Source organism: Nilaparvata lugens, chromosome 5 (assembly GCF_014356525.2).
Source record: "Nilaparvata lugens isolate BPH chromosome 5, ASM1435652v1, whole genome shotgun sequence".
Lineage (NCBI taxonomy): Eukaryota > Metazoa > Arthropoda > Insecta > Hemiptera > Delphacidae > Nilaparvata > Nilaparvata lugens.
Window position 1 is genome coordinate 20,664,241 of NC_052508.1, and position 25,051 is coordinate 20,689,291.

Sequence of the window (25,051 nt, forward strand, 5' to 3'; positions counted from 1 at the left end):
TAGTATCCTGCCAAACCTAAAAATTGTTTTATTTGTTTAGTAGTTGTGGAACGGGAAAATCTTTTATTGCTTTTACTTTTTCAGGATTAGGCTGAATGCCTTTTTCCGAAACTATGTGACCTAGAAATAGAAGTTCTTTCTTAAAGAATTCGGTCTTGTCCAATTGTATTTTTAGTTGATGAGTTTTCAATCGTTTGAATACAACGTTCAGGTGTTTCATGTGCTCTTGTAAGCTATCACTAAAAATAATAATATCATCAAGATATACAAGAACATTGGTAAATCACAAAATATCAAGTTCATTGTCCTTTGAAATTGAGGTGGACCATTTTTCAACCCAAATGGCATTCTGAGAAACTCATAATGACCATTTTCAGTACTAAAAGCTGTTTTTGGTATTGATTCGGGTTCCATTTCAATTTGATGGAATCCTGAAACAAGGTCAATAGCCGAAAAGTACGTTGCTCGACCGATTTTTGAGAACAAGTCTTCAATATTCGGGAGAGGAAATCTATCATCTTTAGTTTTGTTGTTCAATTTCCGATAATCTACTACAAGACGAACTTTGCGTTTTCCTGAAGCATCAGGTTTCTTCGGCACAACCATAAGGGAGAGTTGTACGGAGAATTAGACGGTCTTATTATCTTTTGTTCGAGTAACTTGTTTATTTCATTACTAATATCCTGCCTAAATGAGATAGGATAGCGGTAGTTTTTTGAATAAACAGGTTCTTCGTCTGAAGTCACTATTTTATGCTTGAGCAAGTTAGTAGCAGTTAATATATCACCTTCGAATTTTATTATTTCGGGATATTTCATAAGAGTACTAATAATGCATTCTTTCTCTTCTGAGTTCATATGCTCAGTTCTCAATAAAGAAGTGATTTCGTCAATGGAGAGGGGATTATCGATCATCTCACCCATGTACAATTCACATTCTTCTACAGAAACTGTTTCGATACTCAACGTTTTGTCACAATCAGAAAAATATTCAATCTCAATAAAACCATTCCTATCAATATCAGTTACAATATTATACAACTGCAATTCCTTAATACTAACAACACATAGCTTATCTGATGGAGTGCAAACATTAGTTTTGATTTTCAATTCATTCCAACCTTTGTTGATTTCAATATGATTCATTCCTAACAGTGGTATCGTGCAATCTTTCGTTATGAGACAATTGGTCTCCAAATCAATTTTGCTTTCAACCCTTGCAATGTTTGCTTTCCAATAAGAACATCATAATTATCGCTAAAATCATACACATAAAATTTTTCATCTTTATCAACACCAAGCATATTCTTAACATTAATATTTACACAACCTTTTCCATTAGATTCACCAGCGGGTGTACGAATTTTATAATCACAATCAATTATTTTTGTCTGAGGAGAAACCATTTGAGGTTTAATGAAATTATATTTACTACCTGTATCGATCAAAATTCGTGAATCATTGTAATGAATATGAGGCAAATCAAGAGAGATCGTATTCAAATCTAATACTACGTTTTTGGATTGTTGTTCGAGCCTATTTCTAAAAAATAATTCATTTTCTCGCAAAGGTCACTTACAGCATTTTCCATAGAACTCATTCTAGCATTCATGCTTTCAAATTCGGAAAACTCATTTTCAGAAGATTCAATATTGTGAACTGGAAACTTTTGAAAGTTGGAAACTGTTCTCATGCTCACATCGTTTGATTTTTGATTCAAATTTTGGTTGTTATTATTGAAGTTTGCATTTGGATTACGATTGAAGTTGTGATTTTGGAAACTTTGTCCATTACGAAATCTACTTTGAAAGGATTGTCCTCTGTTGAAATTATTTTGAGGCTGAGAGAAATTTCTCTGATTGAAATGATTTTGAGGTTGAGAAAAATTTCTCTGATTGAAATTGAAATTACGATTTTGAGATTGAGAAAAGTTTCTTTGATTTGAATTGTTTTGGTTTTGAAACTGATGGAAATTTTTCGGATGCGAATTTTGATTGGAATTTGACGAGTTTAGTTTTCCTTCAGATTTACTGAAAGTTTGATTCATTTGTGTTACATCAGTAGTAAATCCTAAATGTTTCAAATAAGCACTACTCTTATTGATAATAGCCTGTCTTGCATCACTGAGGTATTTGATTCCTAGCGTTTGTAGGTGAGCTCCAAGCTGGTGGTTGATTCCTTCGACTAAAATCATTACAATTTGTTTATCCAACTGAGATGAGATAGTTTCAAGAATTGGACCAGTTAGTCCATCGAGTTTGTGTCTTGAGATAATCACGGTTCTTTTTTGTTGCAGTCTATTTATGAATTGAATAGGGTGTTCTTTTTGGTGTGATTTCATAGCAAGCAGTTCCATAGTTAATTGTTCTACTGTCCTATTATCGGCAAAGTTGTTTTTCAAAACATCAATCAAATTTGAGAGGTCATCTACTGTACTGTTGAGGATTACATCTTTAGCAGGTCCATGTAATTTGTTTTTACAATAGTGAAGGAGAATCCAATGATTGTCTGCTGCTTCCGCGATACGATTATTACAGTAGTCATTTTTCAATTTTTCGACAACTTCAAGAAAGCTAAGTAGTTCTATTGGGTTTCCTGTATATTCAGGTATTATGTGTAGGTGATGTTTCGCAATTGGTCTTGAAATAAGGGGGTTATCCATTGTGCTTTCACTGTTATCTTCACTGTCACTGATTGTAGATGAAGAAGATGTGTTACCTTGAACTGTGGAGTTGGATACAGCTGCAGCCAGAGCCAGGTACGATCTTAACCTTGGCCGGTAATCAATAAGAAGCTTATGGTCTGGTCTGCTATCCTTCTTGCCTTTCTTCCCCAGGATGGTGGTTGTTGGTTGTTGGTGTTGATGAGTCACTCTTCCACTTGACGGTCTCGATGATGGTTCATATCAGTTGCGACCCCGACTTTCGAATTTTCCGCGATCACTTGTGATTGATAATTGATCAATATAAACTGGCGGTTAAATGAACAGCACAATTTTCACGAAATTTTCACGAAAAACTCTTCAGGGTCCCTGTTCGGGCGCCAAACACGTTCACGTTCATTAAAACTCAGTTTTTAAAAAGAAATTTTATTTGCAAAAAATACATGTTAACACATCAAGTGGCTGAAGTAGACTAACTAAAATGAGCGCGCTGAGAGCGACACTAAGCGGTACTGACAAAAATAGTAGTCAGCACATCAATTGTTTAAGTTTACATAATTTATATATATTATATTTCAATGAGTTATTACAATATAAAACTTTTCCAGTTTTACAATTTTTCAATAATTATTAATACAGTATTTTTTAGTCATCAGTGGTGATTTAGTAAAGTATTCTTATTAATTTGATTTTCAACTTTCTAAATTTCAAATTTCTAGTTTATAAATATTTTGGACTCAAGATTGGACAAAAATCAGCCTATTGTAAACAGCCTATTTTTTCTAAAACGAGAATGATTTATATGTATCAATGTTATAAATAAATAATAATAACATTAGGTACTGTAGGTACCGGTATACCAACAATGTAAAGTTCAAAATTCATGAATTTAACAATGTAATATAAAATTAAATATTTATTCTAGGTACAACACAGCTACAGTAGGTAGCTCAACATATTCTTTAATCAAATCTTATTCGATAAAATTGCTAGGTACCGTATTTGAGTATGAGAATGGCTGCATAGAGAAGAGTTGCATTCACAGTAGGTGGACCTGCTGTGTCTTATTTCTGCTTGGTTCTTATACTATATTAGATCCTGTCTTATTTGTGTTTGGTTGATATTCTAGATTGGATCACAACTCTCATTAAATGAGATGATCACAAATTTTGTCGTTGGTTAGTATTCCTAGATTGGATCCTATGTCTCATTTGTGTTTGGTTGGTATTCTAGATCAGTAGGTTATTTCTCTTATTGATATCATCATTGCGAACAATTGTAATTGAATAGAATTCAGTGAAATGAGTTCAACTGATTGAAATGTTTGCGATTGCAGGTGATGAACCTAAAAGGCAGGGCAATAGTGGTGGTGTGTTGTGTAACAGTGGACCTTCCGCACAAGCCACACCCACATCGCCTTGTGGGTCTCAACTGCCACCCTAAATATGGCGGGGCTTGTGTCAAGGAGGTTGACGCAGAAACCAAGACTGCCACCCTTGACCATGTGGGCATACTGTGCATCAAGAGGAAAGACATGCCAACCGCATTTGTTGAGCGGCAAGCAAGGGACATTGATCCTTTCAGAAGTTTGTTGTCAAGTTTTTACAGTACTGTATCTATAGTCCGAGAGATATTACTTCCAACATGAAGAGGGGAAACCTATTTCTCCTTCCTCAGTTTGAAGCATGGACAGAGTATTGGAGAGGAGTAAGCATGCTGCGCACTATTGGATGCTGAGACAGAAGTAGGGAGAATTCTGTTAAGTAGTGGGAGTGATTGGTGAAGGAAAGAGCATCGGGCCTCTCTGTCTTCGAGTAAAAGCCGTGTAAAAAGTAATATCTCTCGGACTATAGTTTACATAATTTATATATTTACTTAATTGTTGAAACTATTTTGATTGCAGAGGGGCGTAATGAATCCCACACATTTATTGTATGATGAGTTTGGAAACAGAATCATACTATTCTACCAGTTCTGTATTTCATACATTACACCAAAGATTGGACACACTTGGAATACAATGATTGGAGTACCAGTACACTTATATCATATCGAATAATAATTGTATAGAATAAACAATAAGGTAACTGCCGTTTTTGCAAAGCAGTAAGAAGTAATGGCGCAATCGGCACTCTCTTAAACTTGATGACCCTCATAATATAGTTGATTGTGTAACCAATATCGTTATCAGCTATAAAATAATTGGTAGAGTAACTATAATAGTTGATCCTTCAGAGAGAAGTTCTGCTACGGTATGCTAATATTAAATGAATTTCTCAAGTATTGAAAAGTGTGATAATGGATGCAGTTTATTATATAGAGGATTCGTTTATGAAATGTCTTAATTCCAAGTCATTAAGCCCTCCTAAAATGCTTAAGGGGAGCAGACCAAAAAATAACTCCATAAGCCGAAATGTTGTCTGTGTTTTCGAGCAGTCATTCAGAGAAAAATCATATTTGGTGAAAAAATTGTTGAAAACTAAAATGCTTGTGCTAAATATGTAAAAAGGTCATTTAATTCAGTGTTCAAAATATCAGGTTGATCGGTTGGATAGATCTCTAGAAAAAGGTACATATGTTAACATTACGGCTTATGTAGTTTATTTTTGTCTGCTCCCCTTAATCAAAACTAGGCCAGTAGAAGATTTTTTCAGTGGAGAATCGATTGATTTGACATACAGTACTAATTTTATGAAGCTTTCATCAATTCCGAACACACTTCTCAAACTAGGTTCTAAGTACAATCGATTTTGAAAATCTCCGATCATTACGAACAACCACCAACATGATCGTCACCATATTTAAAATAAATTTCCACTGGTGAACCTGCTGTTGTTTATTAAATTTGGTGTATTTGGGTACTTGAAAATTATTATTCGTTTATGATCTGTTAATTCTGTTAACAGCTGGCTTCGACCACAAGGAGCAGCCAAACAACATCAAAATGAACGCAGTTCGTCTTTGTTTTCATGTGTTTTTGGAAGGAGAAGAAGAGGGTAAATTCAATGTACCTATCTGCCCAGTTGTATCACAGCCAATATACGATAAGAGTGAGTATTCTTTCAACTTGTCGATGACTTCCATTAGGTACAAAAAATTATATTTTAAAGAATACTTGGATCAACATTTATCTCTTACAGTATTAGTATTTGTTCTTGATTTGATTCAAAATTTATTCTTATTGTAATTTGAGCAAATGTTAACCAGATGCTAGCTGGTACCTTTGAATTTAGCCAGTTCCAATTAAAAACATATTACTATCATTTTGAAAATTTCCCGGGCATTTGAAGTGTAGGAGAAGCCAAATTTGAGCTCTTTCCAACTTGGAACTTGCCCCTGGGAGTCTTGTGCCCAGACTAATAGGTAAAATACTCTATTATCTGTGCTTAGAACCTTTTAGAAACTCACGTAATTGACCTCACTTCGTTCGGTCAATTCGAACGAAACTTGGCAACTTGGTGTTTCAACTTTTGTCTGTCTGTATGTAATGCAATTATGGCCAAACGCGTTGATAGAATTCTATGAGATTTGGCAGAAATATTCCTTTTTCTACAACCGCTCGTAAAGTTCTTCTTTACGAACTGAAAACTCATCATAAAACAGTTGTTTTGTGAGGAGCCAGTGATAATCTACTTTTCGCCACACTGCACAGAAAGCAGCTGTTTTCCAGTCCCTACGTAGATCTGAAAGACATTGTTTGCAGACGACTCTCGTCTGACGTCAGAACAGGTTTCTTTCCGGCCTAGGCCGGAAAGAGTACCCTTTCCAGACGCTAACATGGAACTAAGAAAGGTGATCAAAAAACAGCTGATCAAAAAACTTTTAATTATTTGTGTTCATCATTCAATAATTGAAACGTTTATAATAATATTATCTTATTATCATTTGAAAGAATAGAACAGTATAAATTCAACCTCCCACATAATTGAACATAATCTTTTAGGTTATTTAGACAAATCAGAATAAAAAATAAAAATACTTAGACAATTCTGATATTCAGATTACCTCAGATTTGCTACAGCTATCACCTTCCACTTCTTTTTTTCCAACAGTCATTGTGTCAAAGTCTAGTAGAGCGTTGCCTCTCATGCTAAAGGTCCCAGGTTCAAATCACGATCCTACCATTTTTTTTTTGCAGATGATACTAATTGTTTTATCTTATTCTAATAATAAATCATTATAAAATGAGTTAGTATGATTAGATAGAATAATTAAATTGTATAATTTTATTATTACATTGATTCATCAAAATAGTTGGATGAATTATTTTTAAAATAACTGTTCATTGTATTGGAACAGTATGTTCAATATGTTGTAGAAAAAATGTGTATGTAATTCGAGCGGAAAGCTTCTTAATCGCTTTCCTCAAAATTACCACGCTCCGCTACACGTCGCGTGGTAACTGTTTTGACTCGAGCGATAGAGTCGCGTTTTACGCTCTTAATACATGAATAACTATTTTCAACTGCGAGTTGATGTATACACAAGGTTTTTTGAAATTTTTTATTTTAAGGATAATATGAAAGGAGAAGGAATTCCTCCATATTCCGATATCACTATATATATATATATAGATCATCTACTCTGAAGATAGGTTTAATCAGACCATAGCCAGTCTATTTCTGTATAAGGTCTATATAGTTTCAATCAAATACCTTAAAGAGGTATGCATCTCTGAGGTTTTCGGTTTCAATAAATTTTGTTTCGCAGTCATGGTATTATTATGCATGCCCATCAGTATAAATATTCTCACATTCGAAAAAAACTAATTTGATAGGTTATTAAAAATAATCAAATCAACTAAATGATGCTGAAGAAATTATAATATTTTTTATTGTAAAAATTAATTTTCATCAGATGGAAAGATTATCAAGAAGCTGGATGAATTATATCATACTAGCTGTACCCTGCCACGCTTCGCAGTGGCACATTGTGATTGAATGTTTATTTTATTTTTTTTTTCTGTGGCCCCCACTATATATAAAATATGTGTTGGGAAACCACAAATATTATGCTTGTTAAATAAATTATGAACATCTGTGTTATGTGAGCTGTTAAATCTGGTTTATTGTGCAATTACAAAACTAAAAGGAAAAATAATGTTTATGTGAGAAATAAAATGAAAAAAAGCAAAATTTTTAGAAAAAAGAAATTAAAATGAGTAAATGAATACCTATATATAGAATAGAAAATTATTGATGGAAAATAATTAGATTCTAAAAGAAAAAAATATTTGAGAATAGTCTCTTAAAAAGGATTGATAAAAAAATGAATTAATAATATTCATAATATCTAGTTTGTAATAAGGTCTTCACTATAATTTATTCTATTTTCAATTATCCAAGTTTTTGTTTTTGCTTTAAATATATTAACCAGTACCATTTCCTTGATGTCCATTGGCAGCCTGTTGTAAATCTTCGGTCCTAAGTATGTGACTGTTCTCTGGGCGGCAGTTGTTGTCATCCTGGGGACTGCTAGATCAATATTCCTTCTTCGCGTGCTGTGGGTGTGGTCCATGTTGAGAAAGAACTGCGGGTTTTTCCTGATGAATGTGAGTAATTTGTGAATGTAAATTTGTCGGATGCTCAGTAGTTGGAGCTCTTCATATAGAGAATCTGAAGGGTAGAGTGGATGTTTCTGTCCCATTATTCTGAGGATGAGTTTCTGGACTTTAAAAACAGGATTGATATGGCAGAAATACGTAGCTCCCCATGCCAGGATTCCATATCTTGCTATTGACTCTACCAATGCGTGATATACAATTTTTAACGTATCCAGTGTGAGTATCTGTCGGAGTTGAATGAAACTGTAAACCAGTTTCCTGAGTTTTGTTGTTTGCTGTATGATGTGTTTGTCCCACCAAAGTAAGTCGTCTATTATAACTCCTAAATATTTTATATTATCTGTTCGTTCTACTGATGGACAATTGCAGTCTATGCGATTTATTTTGCAGTGATGTAACTTGATTGTATTTCGTACAGGTTTTTTGGAGTCCGTCAGTGAAAATGCTAGAAATTTATTTTGATGAATTGAGAGTCAGGATATTACTGTGGAGCCAAAGTGTAATTTTTTCCATGCCTAATTCAGCGGTTATGAAAGTCTCGTTCCAGTTGTTGCCTTGAAATATCACAGCTGTGTCGTCGGCAAAGACAATAATCTTGCCACCAATGTCGAGTGAGCACAACTCATTGGCAAAGATGAGGTACAGTATCGGACCAAGAACTGTTCCTTGTGGCACGCCGAATTTTACAGGAAGGCCTTCTTCTGCACTCAGATTTTTCCCTATTCTCACTATCTGTTTGCGAATGGTTGAGAAATGAGAAAAAACAAAGAATACATTTCATATAAGTTTAATTTTGCAATACTTGTTTATATACAATATTTTTTGTTTTTCCACTGTCTGCGTAAATATAAAGACTATCTGGTTTGCCGACTCGGGAACACGCAACATACAGTTGTCCATGCGAAAAAAAAGCATCGGTATGCTTTCTTTGTTCTGAATTGCGAAAGTAATTGAAATCCAATAATTGTACCGGAAAACATACGGTAATCAAGAGTGTAGTTTACCGGTACTCTATATCTCACGAACCTGTTGAAGCTGCGTTTTGAAACATGCGCGCTATCTAGCGGTCAGATTTTGCACTTTGATTGCAGCAGCGCTCAGCTCAAATCTGGCCAAAAATGGCCAAAGTTTCACCCCCTCCCCCCGGGCCACCCTGCGAGCCCGGTCAATTTTTTTTTTTTTTAATCGACTTATTTTCGCGAGCTGACCCCGAATGTGAAGTCAAAAATCGGAAAAATCCATAAACAAAAAAGTTGAAAATTTTCGGGCGAGCGTAGCGCCCCTGAAAATTGTAAAAAGTAGATAAAAACCATCCTTGATGCGTATTTTATATCATGTTAAAATTTCAACTCAATCGGTCCAGTACTTTTGGAGTTTTTGCATTACACACAAACCAACATAACATTTTTATATATATAGATTTTTCCGATTTTTGACTTCACATTCGGGGTCAGCTCGCGAAAATAAGTCGATTAAAAAAAAAAAAAATTGACCGGGCTCGCAGGGTGGCCCGGGGGGAGGGGGTGAAACTTTGGCCATTTTTGGCCAGATTTGAGCTGAGCGCTGCTGCAATCAAAGTGCAAAATCTGACCGCTAGATAGCGCGCATGTTTCAAAACGCAGCTTCAACAGGTTCGTGAGATATAGAGTACCGGTAAACTACACTCTTGATTACCGTATGTTTTCCGGTACAATTATTGGATTTCAATTACTTTCGCAATTCAGAACAAAGAAAGCATACCGATGCTTTTTTTTCGCATGGACAACTGTATGTTGCGTGTTCCCGAGTCGGCAAACCAGATAGTCTTTATATTTACGCAGACAGTGGAAAAACAAAAAATATTGTATATAAACAAGTATTGCAAAATTAAACTTATATGAAATGTATTCTTTGTTTTTTCTCATTTCTCAACCATTCGCAAACAGATAGTGAGAATAGGGAAAAATCTGAGTGCAGAAGAAGGCCTTCCTGTAAAATTCGGCGTGCCACAAGGAACAGTTCTTGGTCCGATACTGTACCTCATCTTTGCCAATGAGTTGTGCTCACTCGACATTGGTGGCAAGATTATTGTCTTTGCCGACGACACAGCTGTGATATTTCAAGGCAACAACTGGAACGAGACTTTCATAACCGCTGAATTAGGCATGGAAAAAATTACACTTTGGCTCCACAGTAATATCCTGACTCTCAATTCATCAAAATAAATTTCTAGCATTTTCACTGACGGACTCCAAAAAACCTGTACGAAATACAATCAAGTTACATCACTGCAAAATAAATCGCATAGACTGCAATTGTCCATCAGTAGAACGAACAGATAATATAAAATATTTAGGAGTTATAATAGACGACTTACTTTGGTGGGACAAACACATCATACAGCAAACAACAAAACTCAGGAAACTGGTTTACAGTTTCATTCAACTCCGACAGATACTCACACTGGATACGTTAAAAATTGTATATCACGCATTGGTAGAGTCAATAGCAAGATATGGAATCCTGGCATGGGGAGCTACGTATTTCTGCCATATCAATCCTGTTTTTAAAGTCCAGAAACTCATCCTCAGAATAATGGGACAGAAACATCCACTCTACCCTTCAGATTCTCTATATGAAGAGCTCCAACTACTGAGCATCCGACAAATTTACATTCACAAATTACTCACATTCATCAGGAAAAACCCGCAGTTCTTTCTCAACATGGACCACACCCACAGCACGCGAAGAAGGAATATTGATCTAGCAGTCCCCAGGATGACAACAACTGCCGCCCAGAGAACAGTCACATACTTAGGACCGAAGATTTACAACAGGCTGCCAATGGACATCAAGGAAATGGTACTGGTTAATATATTTAAAGCAAAAACAAAAACTTGGATAATTGAAAATAGAATAAATTATAGTGAAGACCTTATTACAAACTAGATATTATGAATATTATTAATTCATTTTTTATCAATCCTTTTTAAGAGACTATTCTCAAATATTTTTTTCTTTTAGAATCTAATTATTTTCCATCAATAATTTTCTATTTTATATATAGGTATTCATTTACTCATTTTAATTTCTTTTTTCTAAAAATTTTGCTTTTTTTCATTTTATTTCTCACATAAACATTATTTTTCCTTTTAGTTTTGTAATTGCACAATAAACCAGATTTAACAGCTCACATAACACAGATGTTCATAATTTATTTAACAAGCATAATATTTGTGGTTTCCCAACACATATTTTATATATAGTGGGGGCCACAGAAAAAAAAAATAAAATAAACATTCAATCACAATGTGCCACTGCGAAGCGTGGCAGGGTACAGCTAGTTTTTCTCATAAATCAAGAGAAAATATTTGGGAAACATACTTCTTCATGTGGAGACGTGAAGACCCTCATCATGGGCTATGTCTAAAATGATTCGACTCGTGGTTTCTTTTAGAAGACGCTCAAGATAACATTAAGATTTTTACCCATATTTATCATATTTCACAACTACTCAGAACGTGTATCATATTTGTTAATTATAATAGCTATTAATGTATTAAGAGCGTAAAACGCGACTTAATTGCTTGAGCTACAGAGATATCGTTCAACACGTCGTGGAGCGCGATAAAGTAATAAAATAAATTATAGGGACTTGCCAACTGATTGTCTCTATGGTCAAACAAAAAATCAAAATTTAAGTTTCAATACGGTAATATAATTATTTTAGAAGGCTTCATATTCAACTTTTTCAAGGAATGAAACTAACTTTGAGAGTTTATTAATCAGCTATTAAGGCTTTCAATGATGGACTCATTGCCAAACTCAAGCTTTACCGAGAATTTGGACTGGAACTTAGTGGAAAGTGCATATGTTTGCTGAAAAAATTGGATACCATTAGATTGAATAAATAATAGAAAGCAGCTATTTAAATGTCAAAGGAAGTTAGGGTCAAGAAGAAGGAGAAGAATGCATCTGGAAGGTCAGGAGAGCGTTAAGGAAGACCTGGTTATATGGTGCAGGATTTTTTTAGGAAACTATTCCCACCGAAAAACTTTCCTTCGCATTTCCCAAAAATCTATTTTTTCAATACAAAGGTACATTTTCTTCAAATACTACTGGAGATAAGTGACTGATGAAGTTTTAGGGGTTCTCTCAATAACATTAGAGTAGGACTAGGACATATACATGAATATTATACGTATTTGTCTATTAAAACTGAATGAATATGGTGATCCACGTTTAGAAGAAAATCATGTAGACCGCATACTTGAGAAATTGGAAATTGACCCCTATTAGGTACCTACTTTCTGAGTATAATATATTGCACCTTGAGTTTTTTAATCTGACATTGACAGTGCCATCTTGCTTCTGTTGAAACTTGTTCAGGTCTAGTGTGTACATAAATACTCTATCACTGTACATAAACTCTCAATTTTTTGATTTATTGACGGTTATTATTCAATATTGTTCTACTTTCTACAGAATCAACGTCTGATTTTGCAATAGTAGAACTCAGTCGTTGTTCAGCTCCAGTTGATGGTGGAGAAAAGATTATTCTTCTTTGTCACAAAGTCATGAAAGGTATGTAATTTTCACGCTAGAGATTTGTAGAAATCTTCATATGTTATGAGTGAGATGAATATAGTCTGCATTCAACTCAATTATACAGTATCTACTTGAAGACATTTGTCTTTCAATGTAATATGCATTCATCCAATTATTAACTTTAATTAAAACTATTGCCTCAATATTCAAGCCTTCAAGTTTTTTCATGTTTCATCTGGAATTTTGATGAAATGTTCATGTCTAACTTACTTTTTGAATGGTTTACTAAGGTGAAAGGAAAAAGAGCTACAAGTAGTGTTACTGAATTTCAATTATGTGCAACTGATTCCATTCTACCTTGATTTGGAGATATTCCACAATATCTCTGTTCATTTATAATAAAATTCTATCGTATTCATAGTTGAATTAAATGGTTTTCTCTGGAAAGCAATTAATGAGCTAATCATGCTGAAATGCTAAACAGTATTTATACCTGACTTCAGATAGGCAATCATGGTCATTGCATATTGTGCTCTGCACAGTTAGATTAGATTAGAGTTCTTTATTTATGTTCTTCAGGTATCTATAGATTACAGGACTGACTTTATGGTGATGCCTGTCGTTTGTTCCATGCATAACTTTCATGATTCGCTAATTTGTCAATCAGTGCCATTTTTTAACATTCAACTATTCTTTGTAATTTCTATAACCAAGGTTGTTAATTGTTTTATTAATTCATATTTTTCAGATGATATTAAAATACATTTTTATGAAGAGGTGGATGGCCAAATTGTATGGCAGGATTATGGCGAATTTGAACCAAATAATGTACATTATCAATATGCCATATCATTCAAGACTCCTCCTTATAAAGATTTGAATGTGAGTTATTCTCAAGAAATTTCTTTCACACTACTTTATAATCCTATTTTATGTACATGTTTTTCCAATAACTGTCAATTTTCGAACACTGAATTCTGTTTACCTGATAAGAGGTGATTTACGTTGAAAAAACTGAAAATATAATCCATCATTCATAATGCCAGAATTTCTTATGCAAATTTGTGTTTAAATTATATGAGTTACAAGACCTATGAACAATTCATTGTAACTTACACATCATTTGAGTACGCCTACACGATTAGAAGATTAGCTCGTTATCTATTTTATGCATAGTTCTATCTTTTTTCATACTATACAGCATTGATTCTACGTGTAATATTGTTACTTATTGAAATAAGTAATCGGTTTGTATGTTATTAGCCAGTTCATAATACATTGGAGATATAGATTAGGCCACTAGAAAATAAATTATATTGATTAAAACATCAAACAATTTCCGTTCCAAAAAAACACATTGATAGGTTAGAACATTATCCTCCTCTGAGGTTTCAAACTCTCATCAGCAAATCTACTAAAACTTCGCAGTGTGAATCATGATTATCAACACTTTTGTAACATTGAATGTATACCAAAATAATTACCTATTCCTGACATTTGAAACAAAATGGGATAGGTTTGGAAGGAGATGTAATATATTATTTTAATTTCGTTAGTGTAATAGATGATGATGATGATGATTTGTGAGAAATGTTGCAGGTGACTGGCCCGGTTCAGGTGAAGATCCAACTGGTTCGTCCGTCAGATAACGAAGTCGGTCCCGAAAGAGAATTTCAGTTGACTCCCATCAAACTAGGTAGGGTACAATAGATAGATGTCTTTTCAACTACTTTCATCAATATAAGAATAAACAAGCAATTTTAAAGCTCAAGAAGTTGCAATTACTTTGGTTGAAGCTAGAAAATTAGGCGATTTTAAAAATACAAGAAGCATTGTTATAAGGTGTACCTGGAAATCTATATGAGATAGAAAGCGCTCTATCTGGTCTCAGGTTGTAGAGCAAAAATTACGCCCAGAGTGATTTTGAATTATACATTTAAAGGTGACAATCGGAAGATAATGTTGATTAGAAACTGAAATTCGTTAAAATATTTTTTCTTATTATTTTACTTATTTTTGGAAAATTGTAACTCAAAACTTATTGAAGATAGTGAGCTCTGGGGGATACGAGGTTCTAGGGCCACTTTATATCTAGCACAAAGAAATTTCGCTTGAAAAATTGGGTTTGGACTTCTCCTATGTATCTAAACAATAGATTGAAAAAATAGAACTACAATATAATATTGCAAGCACGTCCCCTTTTTCATGTCTATATTGATTGGACTATTGTTCATCAACACAAAAATTCTCACAATAATGATTAAGACAGGAGCAACAGGCTCAAGTAGGTAGCCTACTCTTCAAAGACTACTGCTTCACTCATCAACCGAGTACCATCTTATCCAAAATTATATAAAGTTTCTGAACCAAATCATTAGGCTTATTTTGTATTTTATTTATAAAAATAGTATTAAAATTTGTTTCCATAGTTTTTCTTCTTTCTTCTTATTTGTTTTATTTCTCTTGCTTGCTTTATTTTGTATAATCTAATTGCCCTTCATTTTCATTTTTCATTATTCTTCATTCTTTTATTACACATATTCCCAACTTTCAAGTCATTCTCAAATGTTAATGAACAAAATAATCTATCATGACAAAAATCCTTGCTAAAAGGTTACTTAGATTTTTACTTTTTATGCAATCACAAGGTCCCTATTACAGTATTCATTCCCTCATGACTACCTATATGTTTGTGTTATGATCCAAGTCATTAATTTATTTCTTCATGACACGTACCATCCATTTTCTCATTATTGATATGGTGGTCGCCTAGTCCGCTATCTTTTATATAATTCCATTCTTATTTTATCCATTCAATGTGGGTTTTGTTATAATTTACTATTTTTTCCAGTTTCGAGCTCATACTTACCAAGGAAGAAGGCTAAAATTAGCATAATTCCACAATTGGGGAAAGCTGAAGCTGAATTGAGTGAGTTTTCTGATGTATTGAATTTGTTTACTTATTGCTTGCTGGTAAACAGGTATCATAACTCCATAAATTCTGCAAAGTACTCCATTTCTCACTTACTCCGTATACGTTTACATTTCAATATTTAAAATAGAAGTACGGTAATGTTTCAATGCAAAAGCGCATTGATTTTTAAACAACTTCTATTGTTCAATTGTAAAAATACATCTTCTAATCAGTTTAATGGTATATTATTATTGTATTTGTTTGTCAACTGTATTATCTGATTCCCTTATTTTAAAATAATGTATCATCTTTCGATTTATCATCTAATCTGTGGATTCCAGGTCGATCTAAACACACATTATTCAAGCTGGATCTGGAACGTGAACAAGGTGTGTATTTTTTCAGCATGAGACTTATTTAAAAGTTTATTTAGTTAGGCCTATCATATCATTTTCTGTCTACTCAACTACAATTCAGATCAAAAAGTCTTGAATTATCAATTATCAGCCTTAAAAGGCTGGAGAAATCCAGTTCCATTTCAGTGTTTTGGATGCTATCAGATCAGTGAGTTAGAAGAGTAAGGAACTTAAAGCAAATGCGCTAATAAGTTGCAAATGCAAGGTAACAATCAATATTTTAAGCTTCTTATTAAACTGAAACCCTTTGAATTCATTCTTTGATTGAAATCTTTTCATCAGTAGGTACCTATTTAATAATATTTTTGCTTTTGATGTGATTTGTGGTTCACTCACCTGAAACTCATTCATTATTCAGATGAAAATAAATTGGAAATTGCATCTGTTCAAATTCTATTTAATGAATAATCATTACTAATCGAAACTAATAATAATTATCAAATCAATTGAAGCATTTAATTGGGATTTTCGTTCAATAATAATTATTGATTCATATTCACCTACAAGGGCCTGAGATTCTCTTTTCCTCAAAAAATATAAAATTATTATTAAAAATAATAAATATTATTATAGTAAATGATTTCGCAATGTTTATGGTTGTTTTGATTGTCCTCATCGTGTCTGGCACCCCATCAGAAACGCATGATGGGCTTCATAAGCATTTAAAAGTTTGGTACTATTTAATTTATTTATGAAGTGAAGAAGTTTTTATGATTGAATTGATACTAATACTATTGAAAATAATGTATCAATGAAGTGAAGATGTTTATGTGATTAAAAAACTCTATGAGCTTATTCATTTCAACAGGGTTGATAAAAACTAATAGTGTATTTATGTTAATATGACTTATTTGAAAAGGTATTCATCATTTTTTGAAATATTCACTACTATTTGAGAAAATTAGAATAATTTTTTTCATGATTTTTACAGCACCTAGTTAGAGACTAAGCTATTGCCTTGGTACGAATATATTAAGCTATTGAATAAGCTATTGGCCTTGGTATAATTGATTATAAATGAAATTATAAATTGAATTGAAGATAGATTATTATTGATATAGATTTGCCCTACCCAGTTTTGAGTCTGACAAATATATTTTTTTCCAATCTCTAGCTGCGAATATATTATCACCACCCGATTTAGCATAGGCCTATACTTTACTTTTTCAATGATTTGAATGTTGAAATGGATAAAAACGAGTTGTGACATTTTCCTTCTCATTTCTTCAGTCATTCCATTATCGTGCATTTTTTATTTTGAGATTCACTTATCTCACCTCACATCAACTTGATTTTTGAAATTTCTGTTAAACATTCTAATGAATTTTCTAAAGAATTCTCAATTTAGAAAAATGTAATATTTTAACAGAAATGCGCGCTGCGGATGAACCTATGCCAAGTACTAGCGGTGCTTTCAGGCAGCAATCATTGAATGTGTATGACACCCACTTGCCAGCTACCAGCCCCGTTGTCAGCCACGCAGTCATCCAAGCCGCCAGCCAAGACGCCAGTGCCGCTGCAATTGCCGCGTCACTCCAAGCCTGTCACAATGCTTATAAGCCGCCTCCTTTCAGTCAACCTCCTTCCAATCAAGTGAGTTCAGAAATTTGTTTAATTATTACTTTGAAATAATTCAACTGTCATGACGTATTCATTACAATCACTTGTGGAGACAATCAATGACTCATTACTATTGTAGAAGAAATATTCAAGCTTCATATAACAATAATATTATTGACAAATCATTTCCATCATAAAAATAAACAATTTTTAGCTGAAAAACTCAAAATTAATAGATTATTGTCATCGAGGTTTATTATTTAAGAATGTTTGAATGGCTTCCTTCCTTGGCGTTGGAGGAGCATAGTTCGGGAGTTTGACACTCGTAGCGCTGAGTGTAGTGAAGCTTGCAATGCAATCTCTCTCTTCCCCCACTTTACCACCAGACCACTTCCCCTCGCAAAAGAAGGTAGTCGAAATAGTAAGTCTTTCATGAAAGAACTCACCCCCAATGAACAAATCTATTCACAGTTGCAGGCTTCCGTAACTAATTGATTGTTGTAGACAGGCCTGAAAATGTTCGTGGCCCTTGAAGCCTCTTGAAGAGACTGTGAGAGACTGTAGCCACTGTGAGAAAATTCACTTTCTGTCAGCAATCCTCATGAATAACATCAATGCTCCCCATTCAGTCAATGCTGACCGACTAGGGTACTCTAAAGGCTAGTTCACTTTCAACAGTCAGTATTGCTAGTGAATAGCATCAATGTTTCACCTTTAACTAATGCTGACAGTGTCTCAAGTTGAAGCTTGTTGGTTGTGTGTCAGCGTACCTAATAAATAACATCAAAGCTCGTCACGTTCAACTAATGCTGACATTCTAGAGTGAATCTCACTATAGAGCAGCTTGGTTGATTGTCATCATACCTCATGAATGATATCAATGCTCTTTGTTTGGTAGGAAGTTTAGAAACACCCCCCGTGTTTAGTTCCGCAGACGTTCCAATAGGTACTCAATATGGATGTTCATACTGAAGCACACTGCCAATTTATGATGACAGAATAGTGTGATATTCGTAGAAAGTCACTTGTTGTAATTCTTGAGATTTGACACTAAAATTGCTGCAACAGTCGTATGGGAATGCGTCAAATAGTCGAATTATACATGAAATGATAGTTAATTGAATGCTCTACAATCTCGTAATAAGCACATTCTTGTTTCATCAATTGTTGAAATGTTGTAAGACTTGAAAGAGCGAAAAAATGGAAGAAGAACTGGTTTTTGGAAAATGCATCACTTTAGAACATAAATATCTCGAAAAGTATAGGATTTATCAAAAAACTCTACCAAACAAAACTTGTGGGAAATTTATAAAGCTTAATTTTTATGTAGTTGATTATGTCAATAGAACACATTGTTACAAGATATAAGCATGTAAGTAATAAGTGGAAAAAATGTAAAGGACAAAACTTGTTGGTAATTTTGTAAGGTTCAATTTTTCACAAAATACAAATGTTCATAATATGCATAGTTTCCGAGATATATGTGAAAAATGAAAAAAAAATTACTCTAAACTAAATAGATGAAACGATTGACTCACGAAATAACAGATAATCAACTCTACTACAGGAATTTATTGACGCACCCACCTTTTATCTGTCAAAACAGAAGTCACCCATACAACGCTCACCACAGTCAATGAATACAGAACAGTGTTCTGTATTCATTCACAGTCTGTTTATTGGACTGTGAGCTCACTGTCATTTTGCTACTGTTTTACGTTACTGTAATTACAGTGCAAAAAATGGTGTTTCAGATCACCTTATCATAAAGTTTTTTCAAGATCGTTTTGAAAATGATCCAAATCATAGCATTGGATTCAAAGCATAACGTCTCCCATGTTTACATAATCATAACACAGACTTCTCTTAAAAATTAAAGAAACCCGTATAATGCACCACAGCCTAATCTATAGCTCAAATAGGCCTATCAGTACTATATAACCAATAAATACCCAATTTTCAATAATCCTTCAGAAAGAAGTTATTTTCCATACGATTTTAACAAGCTAAGTGTTGTTGTCCAAAGAAAGTTATTCCCAACATTATTTTGTTGAGAGCTTGGTTTTGAACTTATCAAGTGTTAAAAGTTCAAAGATGAAACATAGATCCTAATAAATAACTTGATTGATGTTATAAATGATGGAAAAACAAATATCATTCAAATAGCCTACCAAAATTATTATTTTGACAAATTATTATTATATTCACAAGTTAAAAGAGCGCAAATTTGTATAGAACCGTTCACACCGAGCTTACTCAAGTATTTCCTAATACCAGATTATCCTACTTTATGGAAATAATTGAAAATTGAAAAACTTCTGTTGAAAATAACATCAACAAACGTGATGATATAATACAATGATTTTTAATTCAGAGCAAACTATACAAAAATAAACATAATCATAAATACGCCTACACAATTGAACCACAAATTTATAAAATTTAGTGTACACACTACTCTGTTTCAGTTCTATTCACTGGGAGAATGCAAACATTTCCATCTATCAAAAAATTGAGTGCTCACAATGAATTAACCAAAGTAATAGTATAATAGAACGGTTTTAAAAAAAGAGCAAACTATACAAAAATAAACAAATAAGCATAGTTATACCTACACAAAAACTGAAAATTGAAATGTAAAACACAATAAAAAATCGATATTTTGTAAAATAAAAAAAAACATGAATATTTTGTAATTAAGAGTAGACCACTTGAAAGAGCATATTTTGAAGATAATTGTCCTAAAGTTTAATTGCAGTGGTTTTTATTGTTTGCATTTGCAGTAAGTACAAAAAATGCTCAAAATGTACACTTCAAGGTCACACATAGGCCACAATTATTTATTTAATTTTTCTCAATAGCATATTTGGTTTTAACTCAATGAACTTTAAAGTTTCCAACAAAAAAAAGTTGAAGTTTTTTTTGTTCAAACAGCCTTAAATAATAATTAATTGTGTACCATAACCATAATATTGAGACTACTGGTACCAAATAATAATGAGAATGTTATGTATTAGGCCTTCACCAAACCGTCAATAATAATGATTACTAAAATAGAGAATGGCTTTATGTTGAAAACCCAACACCTTCAGTTATTGTATCTTTTGTCTGTTTGAAATGCTCAGTTCAGTAAGCAAGCCATCTATTTTTACTCTATATTATTAGTTTTAGGTACCTATTTATTTTTTCTACAGCATGACATTATCGTATATTACTTTTCACAGCAAATCCAATCCCATATAACACTACAACATAATATATTATGAAAAAAAAAGATGTAAAAGATTCAATTTATGGCATCAGATCTGCAGAAGTAGTGATAATTGTTTGCTGGTGGTATCTTTTCACAGTTTAAACTGATAATTGAATACCGGTATTCATTTGGCTGTAACTCATGAAACTTCAAATTCCATCCAGCTGTCTAACCTGTTGTCAATATTTGCAGTAGCAGAAGTTTTCGGGGTAATTTATAGCATTTAATCTGGATTTTCGTTTTATAATAATTATTAATTCATTAGCATTTGAATGAATGCAACTTCTGAGTTAATTTCCATCTGTACTTCAAACTCAGTAAATTGTTAGTAAGGTCAAGTACAGTGAACAACATCTTGACAATAAATTAAATTCAATACTTTTTTCATAGTCTTTGTTTTCAAATAACGTTTTTGAAAATATACTATTAATGCCTCTTATGTACTTACTTAACTTATCAGCAGTGGAGTGCGCTAATGATTATACTGATGTGCTAATGGAAGTCTTATTTAATGAGTGAAAACGTTTCATAACAAAACAAGATTTCCTGTTACTAGGAATATTACAACAATGTACAAAAAACTGGAAGAAGAATAATCTATTGTCTTTTGGTAATGCAACAGTTTATACACTTTTTGGCACTTACCAACATGATAGTAGGCTAATAAAATATTGTATGGCAAATAAATGATTTGATTTGAAAAATAATAATATTTCTTTATGTGATTCAATTCTGATTTGAACTTACAAATAATATTGTTTTCATATTTTTCTCATTCATACAGAGCCTTCCACAAATGGGTCAACCACCAGATCCAATAAACATGTCCCAACTACCACCACAGCAAATAGTCAACTATCTCAACTTGATGCATCCACTGGAGCACAACATAGTTCATCAACATAACCCAATGCAACACAACATCAATATCCAAGAAGAGCATAGCCCATTGCAGCATAACTTGGTTGATGGTGTGACTCAGCAACAACATCATCAACCACAACAACAACATCATTACCAACTATACCAGAAACGACATCATCATCAACAGCAACAACAACACGAACAGCAAGAACAACAACAACACCTGCAGCTACCACATTATCATCAACAACAACAGCAGCACCAACAAAAGCAACATCATCATCAACAACAACAGCAGCAACAACAACATCATCAACAACAACACAAACAGCAAGAAAAACACCAAGAACAACAACTACAGTTACAACATTATCATCAGCAACAACAGCAGCACCAACAACTGCAACATCATCATCAACAACAGCAGCAGCATCAACAACATCATCATCAACAGCAGCAGCAACAACATCATCAGCAACAACAGCAGCACCAACAATACCATTATCATGGACAACAGCAGCAGCAGCAGCAACAACAACATCATCATCAACAGCAGCAGCAACAACAACATCCGCAACATCATCAACAGCAGCAACAACATCAGCACCAACAATACCATCATCATGAACAAAATCAGCAGCAGCAACAACAACATCATCATCAACAGCAGCAGCAGCAACAACATCATCAACAACAACATCTACAAAATTATCAACAACAACAGCTGCACCAACAATACCACCATCATGAACAGCAGCAGCAGCAACAACAACATCATCATCAACAACAACAACAAATTCAACACCAAGTACAGACAATGGATACTCAACAACATCTTACTGAACAAGGAGGAGCTGATATATTATTGGATAGCTCAGATTTGAATTACAATATTTCTGATAACTTCTTGCAAAATTTGAGTGATGATTTCTTACAAAATTTTAGTTTGGGCAAGATCGAAGCAGTTGATGATGTGGCTGAAAGTCTCAAAAAGAACCTGCCTGACAGTCTCCCCAACTATAATCAGAACAATGAAAATAACGGGAACAACTCATCTCCATCTGGTCAGAATAGCAACTAATTGCTGTTTTAGGAGTAGGACAATCATTGAAATATGTGACTGCAAGAAGAAGAGTATTTGATCAAATTAGGCAATTTGGTAATTTGTTCAAGTAGAACAAGTATAAGTTTAAACTATAGTAAATACGTTAAAGGCAGGAGTCCTAGGAGTAGAAATGAAATAAGCAGATGTGATCATGCTAAGATTCAACAGAAGACCTGAAATTGTGTGAAAAATTGAATAGACATCTCGTTTCTTTATTATGATTATATTTGGTGATCTGAAAATATTCTGTTGGTAGAATATTCATTTACATTATCTTTTCCAAGAATCGACAATTATTTTTGAAACTGCCGATTTATGTAGTTATATTTGCAAAAACCCCAAGACCAAGAGAGCGATGGGAGGATAGAGTGGCTATGGACGCTAGGAAAATGCTGCGTGTGAGAAGATGGAAAGGAGATGCAATGGATAGAGATGGCTGGAGGCAAAGTTTGATTGAGGCCAAAGCCCGATCTGGGATGTAGCGTCATTGGAGAGATATTTGCAAATATACAAAATTACAAGTAATATATTTCAAATTAATAATTCATTTCAAATAAATAAATGAATTTTCACAGCGAAGCTTTTTAGTTTGTAGCTGCAAAGGAACTCTATTGTTGTATCAGTAGCTAATTTTCACAGCAAAGCTTTTTAGTTTGTAGCTGCAAAGGAACTCTATTGTTGTATCAGTAGCTTTTTTTTATTTTCCCTAACATATTATCATCAAAACTCAAAAGAGGCCTTCATCTCATAATTTCTTTAAACAAAAGCTTTGTTAAATTCTTTTCATACCTTGTGAAATGTATTCTATCTCATAACTATATTGTCATTTATTGTGAATAATTATAAGTACTGTATTTAATCACATAAGCCAGCATATATTGTAATATACAAAATAAAATTGTAAAAATATACGGGTATTGTATATAGGCCTAATCTTGTAAATTTGTAAATTTGTTGATAATTATATTTGTTGTTTTGAAAATAGTGTTTTTCTATGAAAAAATCCTATCTGGTGAATTGGATTAAGTGGTGACCAAATCAAATTCAAGTTCCATTCTCTTCAAAAGAAACAGTTAACAGAATAATGTAGAATATATCACATAACTCATATAGGCTATAAACAATATAATACAATATTTTACAAACAGAACAAAAAACAGTTTATCATTACCACGAAATCACGAGAAATAACCATCCAGCACAATAAGGGGGTGATTTTAGAAATAATAGGATTAAAATATACAGAGTGAGTCATATGTATGGGAACCCTTCAATAAATTGGAGACTGTTGTAGATAATATAATATACTGTAACTTTCAGAATAAGTTACTGGTCAAATACTCTACCTTTTGACACAAAACTGAATTTCAACCCCTCATAAGGGGTTGACTCAGAGGGTTGTAACTCGAATATTTTAAATTTAAATTTATACACCCATTGTGTGGTAAATCATTTTAAAGGCCTTTTTAAAACAAAAGATAACATCGATAAAAATGTCCTATGATACTTTTATCTGAAACGGCGGCTGATTGAACTTGATCAATTATTTCTTTAAAAACTAAAACTTCAATCAGCCGCCATTTTGGATACAAGTATCATGGAACATTTTTATCGATGTTATCTTTTTTGTTTTAAAAATGCCTTTAAAATGATGTACCACACAATGGGTGTTTACATTTAAAATATTCGAGTTACAACCCCTAAGTCACTGGGGGAAAGATTCAGAAGCCAAGCTTTCAGTTTCATTCCCAAACAGCTTCGAATATAAAATGCTACTAATGCAGCCTGTTTGAGAGTGATTGGCAAAGCATTATAATATCTAGGAGCTAAACATATGAATGAATGCAGAAGAAAGTGTGGCCTAGGGCACCTGATACCCTCAGCCAGCCTTGTTAGATGACTACTTGTTATAAAATTACTAAAATCTATCGTTATACCTCTATTACCCGTAATCTGAAAAAACACTGATAGCACCACAAAAACGTTCTTGAATCTTACTTGTAAAATTTCGAGGTATGCCTATGGTGAAAAAGTGGGAAATTTATACTCGTCAAAATTGCTTCTTGTTATCAATCTTATGAATTATTTCTGCAGTCTTATAATTGGATCCTGGTTGGTATTGGTTGTAGAAATAGTACAAGCTACCCCAACAGATTATTCCATAATCTATTTTTGTATGGACAAAGGA

At 33.3% G+C, this 25,051-nt stretch overlaps 1 protein-coding gene across 3 annotated transcripts in view; it reads left to right on the top strand.

The window, feature by feature from the left end:
* LOC111043267 (putative cyclin-dependent serine/threonine-protein kinase DDB_G0272797/DDB_G0274007) overlaps nucleotides 1–23,485 on the top strand; it is a 44,664-nt gene extending 21,179 nt beyond the window's left edge. For 2 of the 3 annotated variants that reach the window (XM_039427898.1, XM_039427899.1), the window contains exons 3-11: nucleotides 3,998–4,247; nucleotides 5,568–5,711; nucleotides 12,689–12,787; nucleotides 13,500–13,633; nucleotides 14,351–14,447; nucleotides 15,603–15,680; nucleotides 16,007–16,054; nucleotides 17,451–17,674; nucleotides 21,679–23,485. In XM_039427898.1, the coding sequence (XP_039283832.1) occupies nucleotides 3,998–4,247; nucleotides 5,568–5,711; nucleotides 12,689–12,787; nucleotides 13,500–13,633; nucleotides 14,351–14,447; nucleotides 15,603–15,680; nucleotides 16,007–16,054; nucleotides 17,451–17,674; nucleotides 21,679–22,839 (2,235 nt within the window). In that variant the 3' untranslated portion in view covers nucleotides 22,840–23,485. Of the gene's footprint in view, nucleotides 1–3,997; nucleotides 4,248–4,314; nucleotides 4,494–5,567; nucleotides 5,712–12,688; nucleotides 12,788–13,499; nucleotides 13,634–14,350; nucleotides 14,448–15,602; nucleotides 15,681–16,006; nucleotides 16,055–17,450; nucleotides 17,675–21,678 lie in introns of those variants that run through there. The other variant, XM_039427900.1, reaches the window with a different exon arrangement.
* The last annotated feature ends 1,566 nt before the right edge of the window (nucleotides 23,486–25,051 follow it).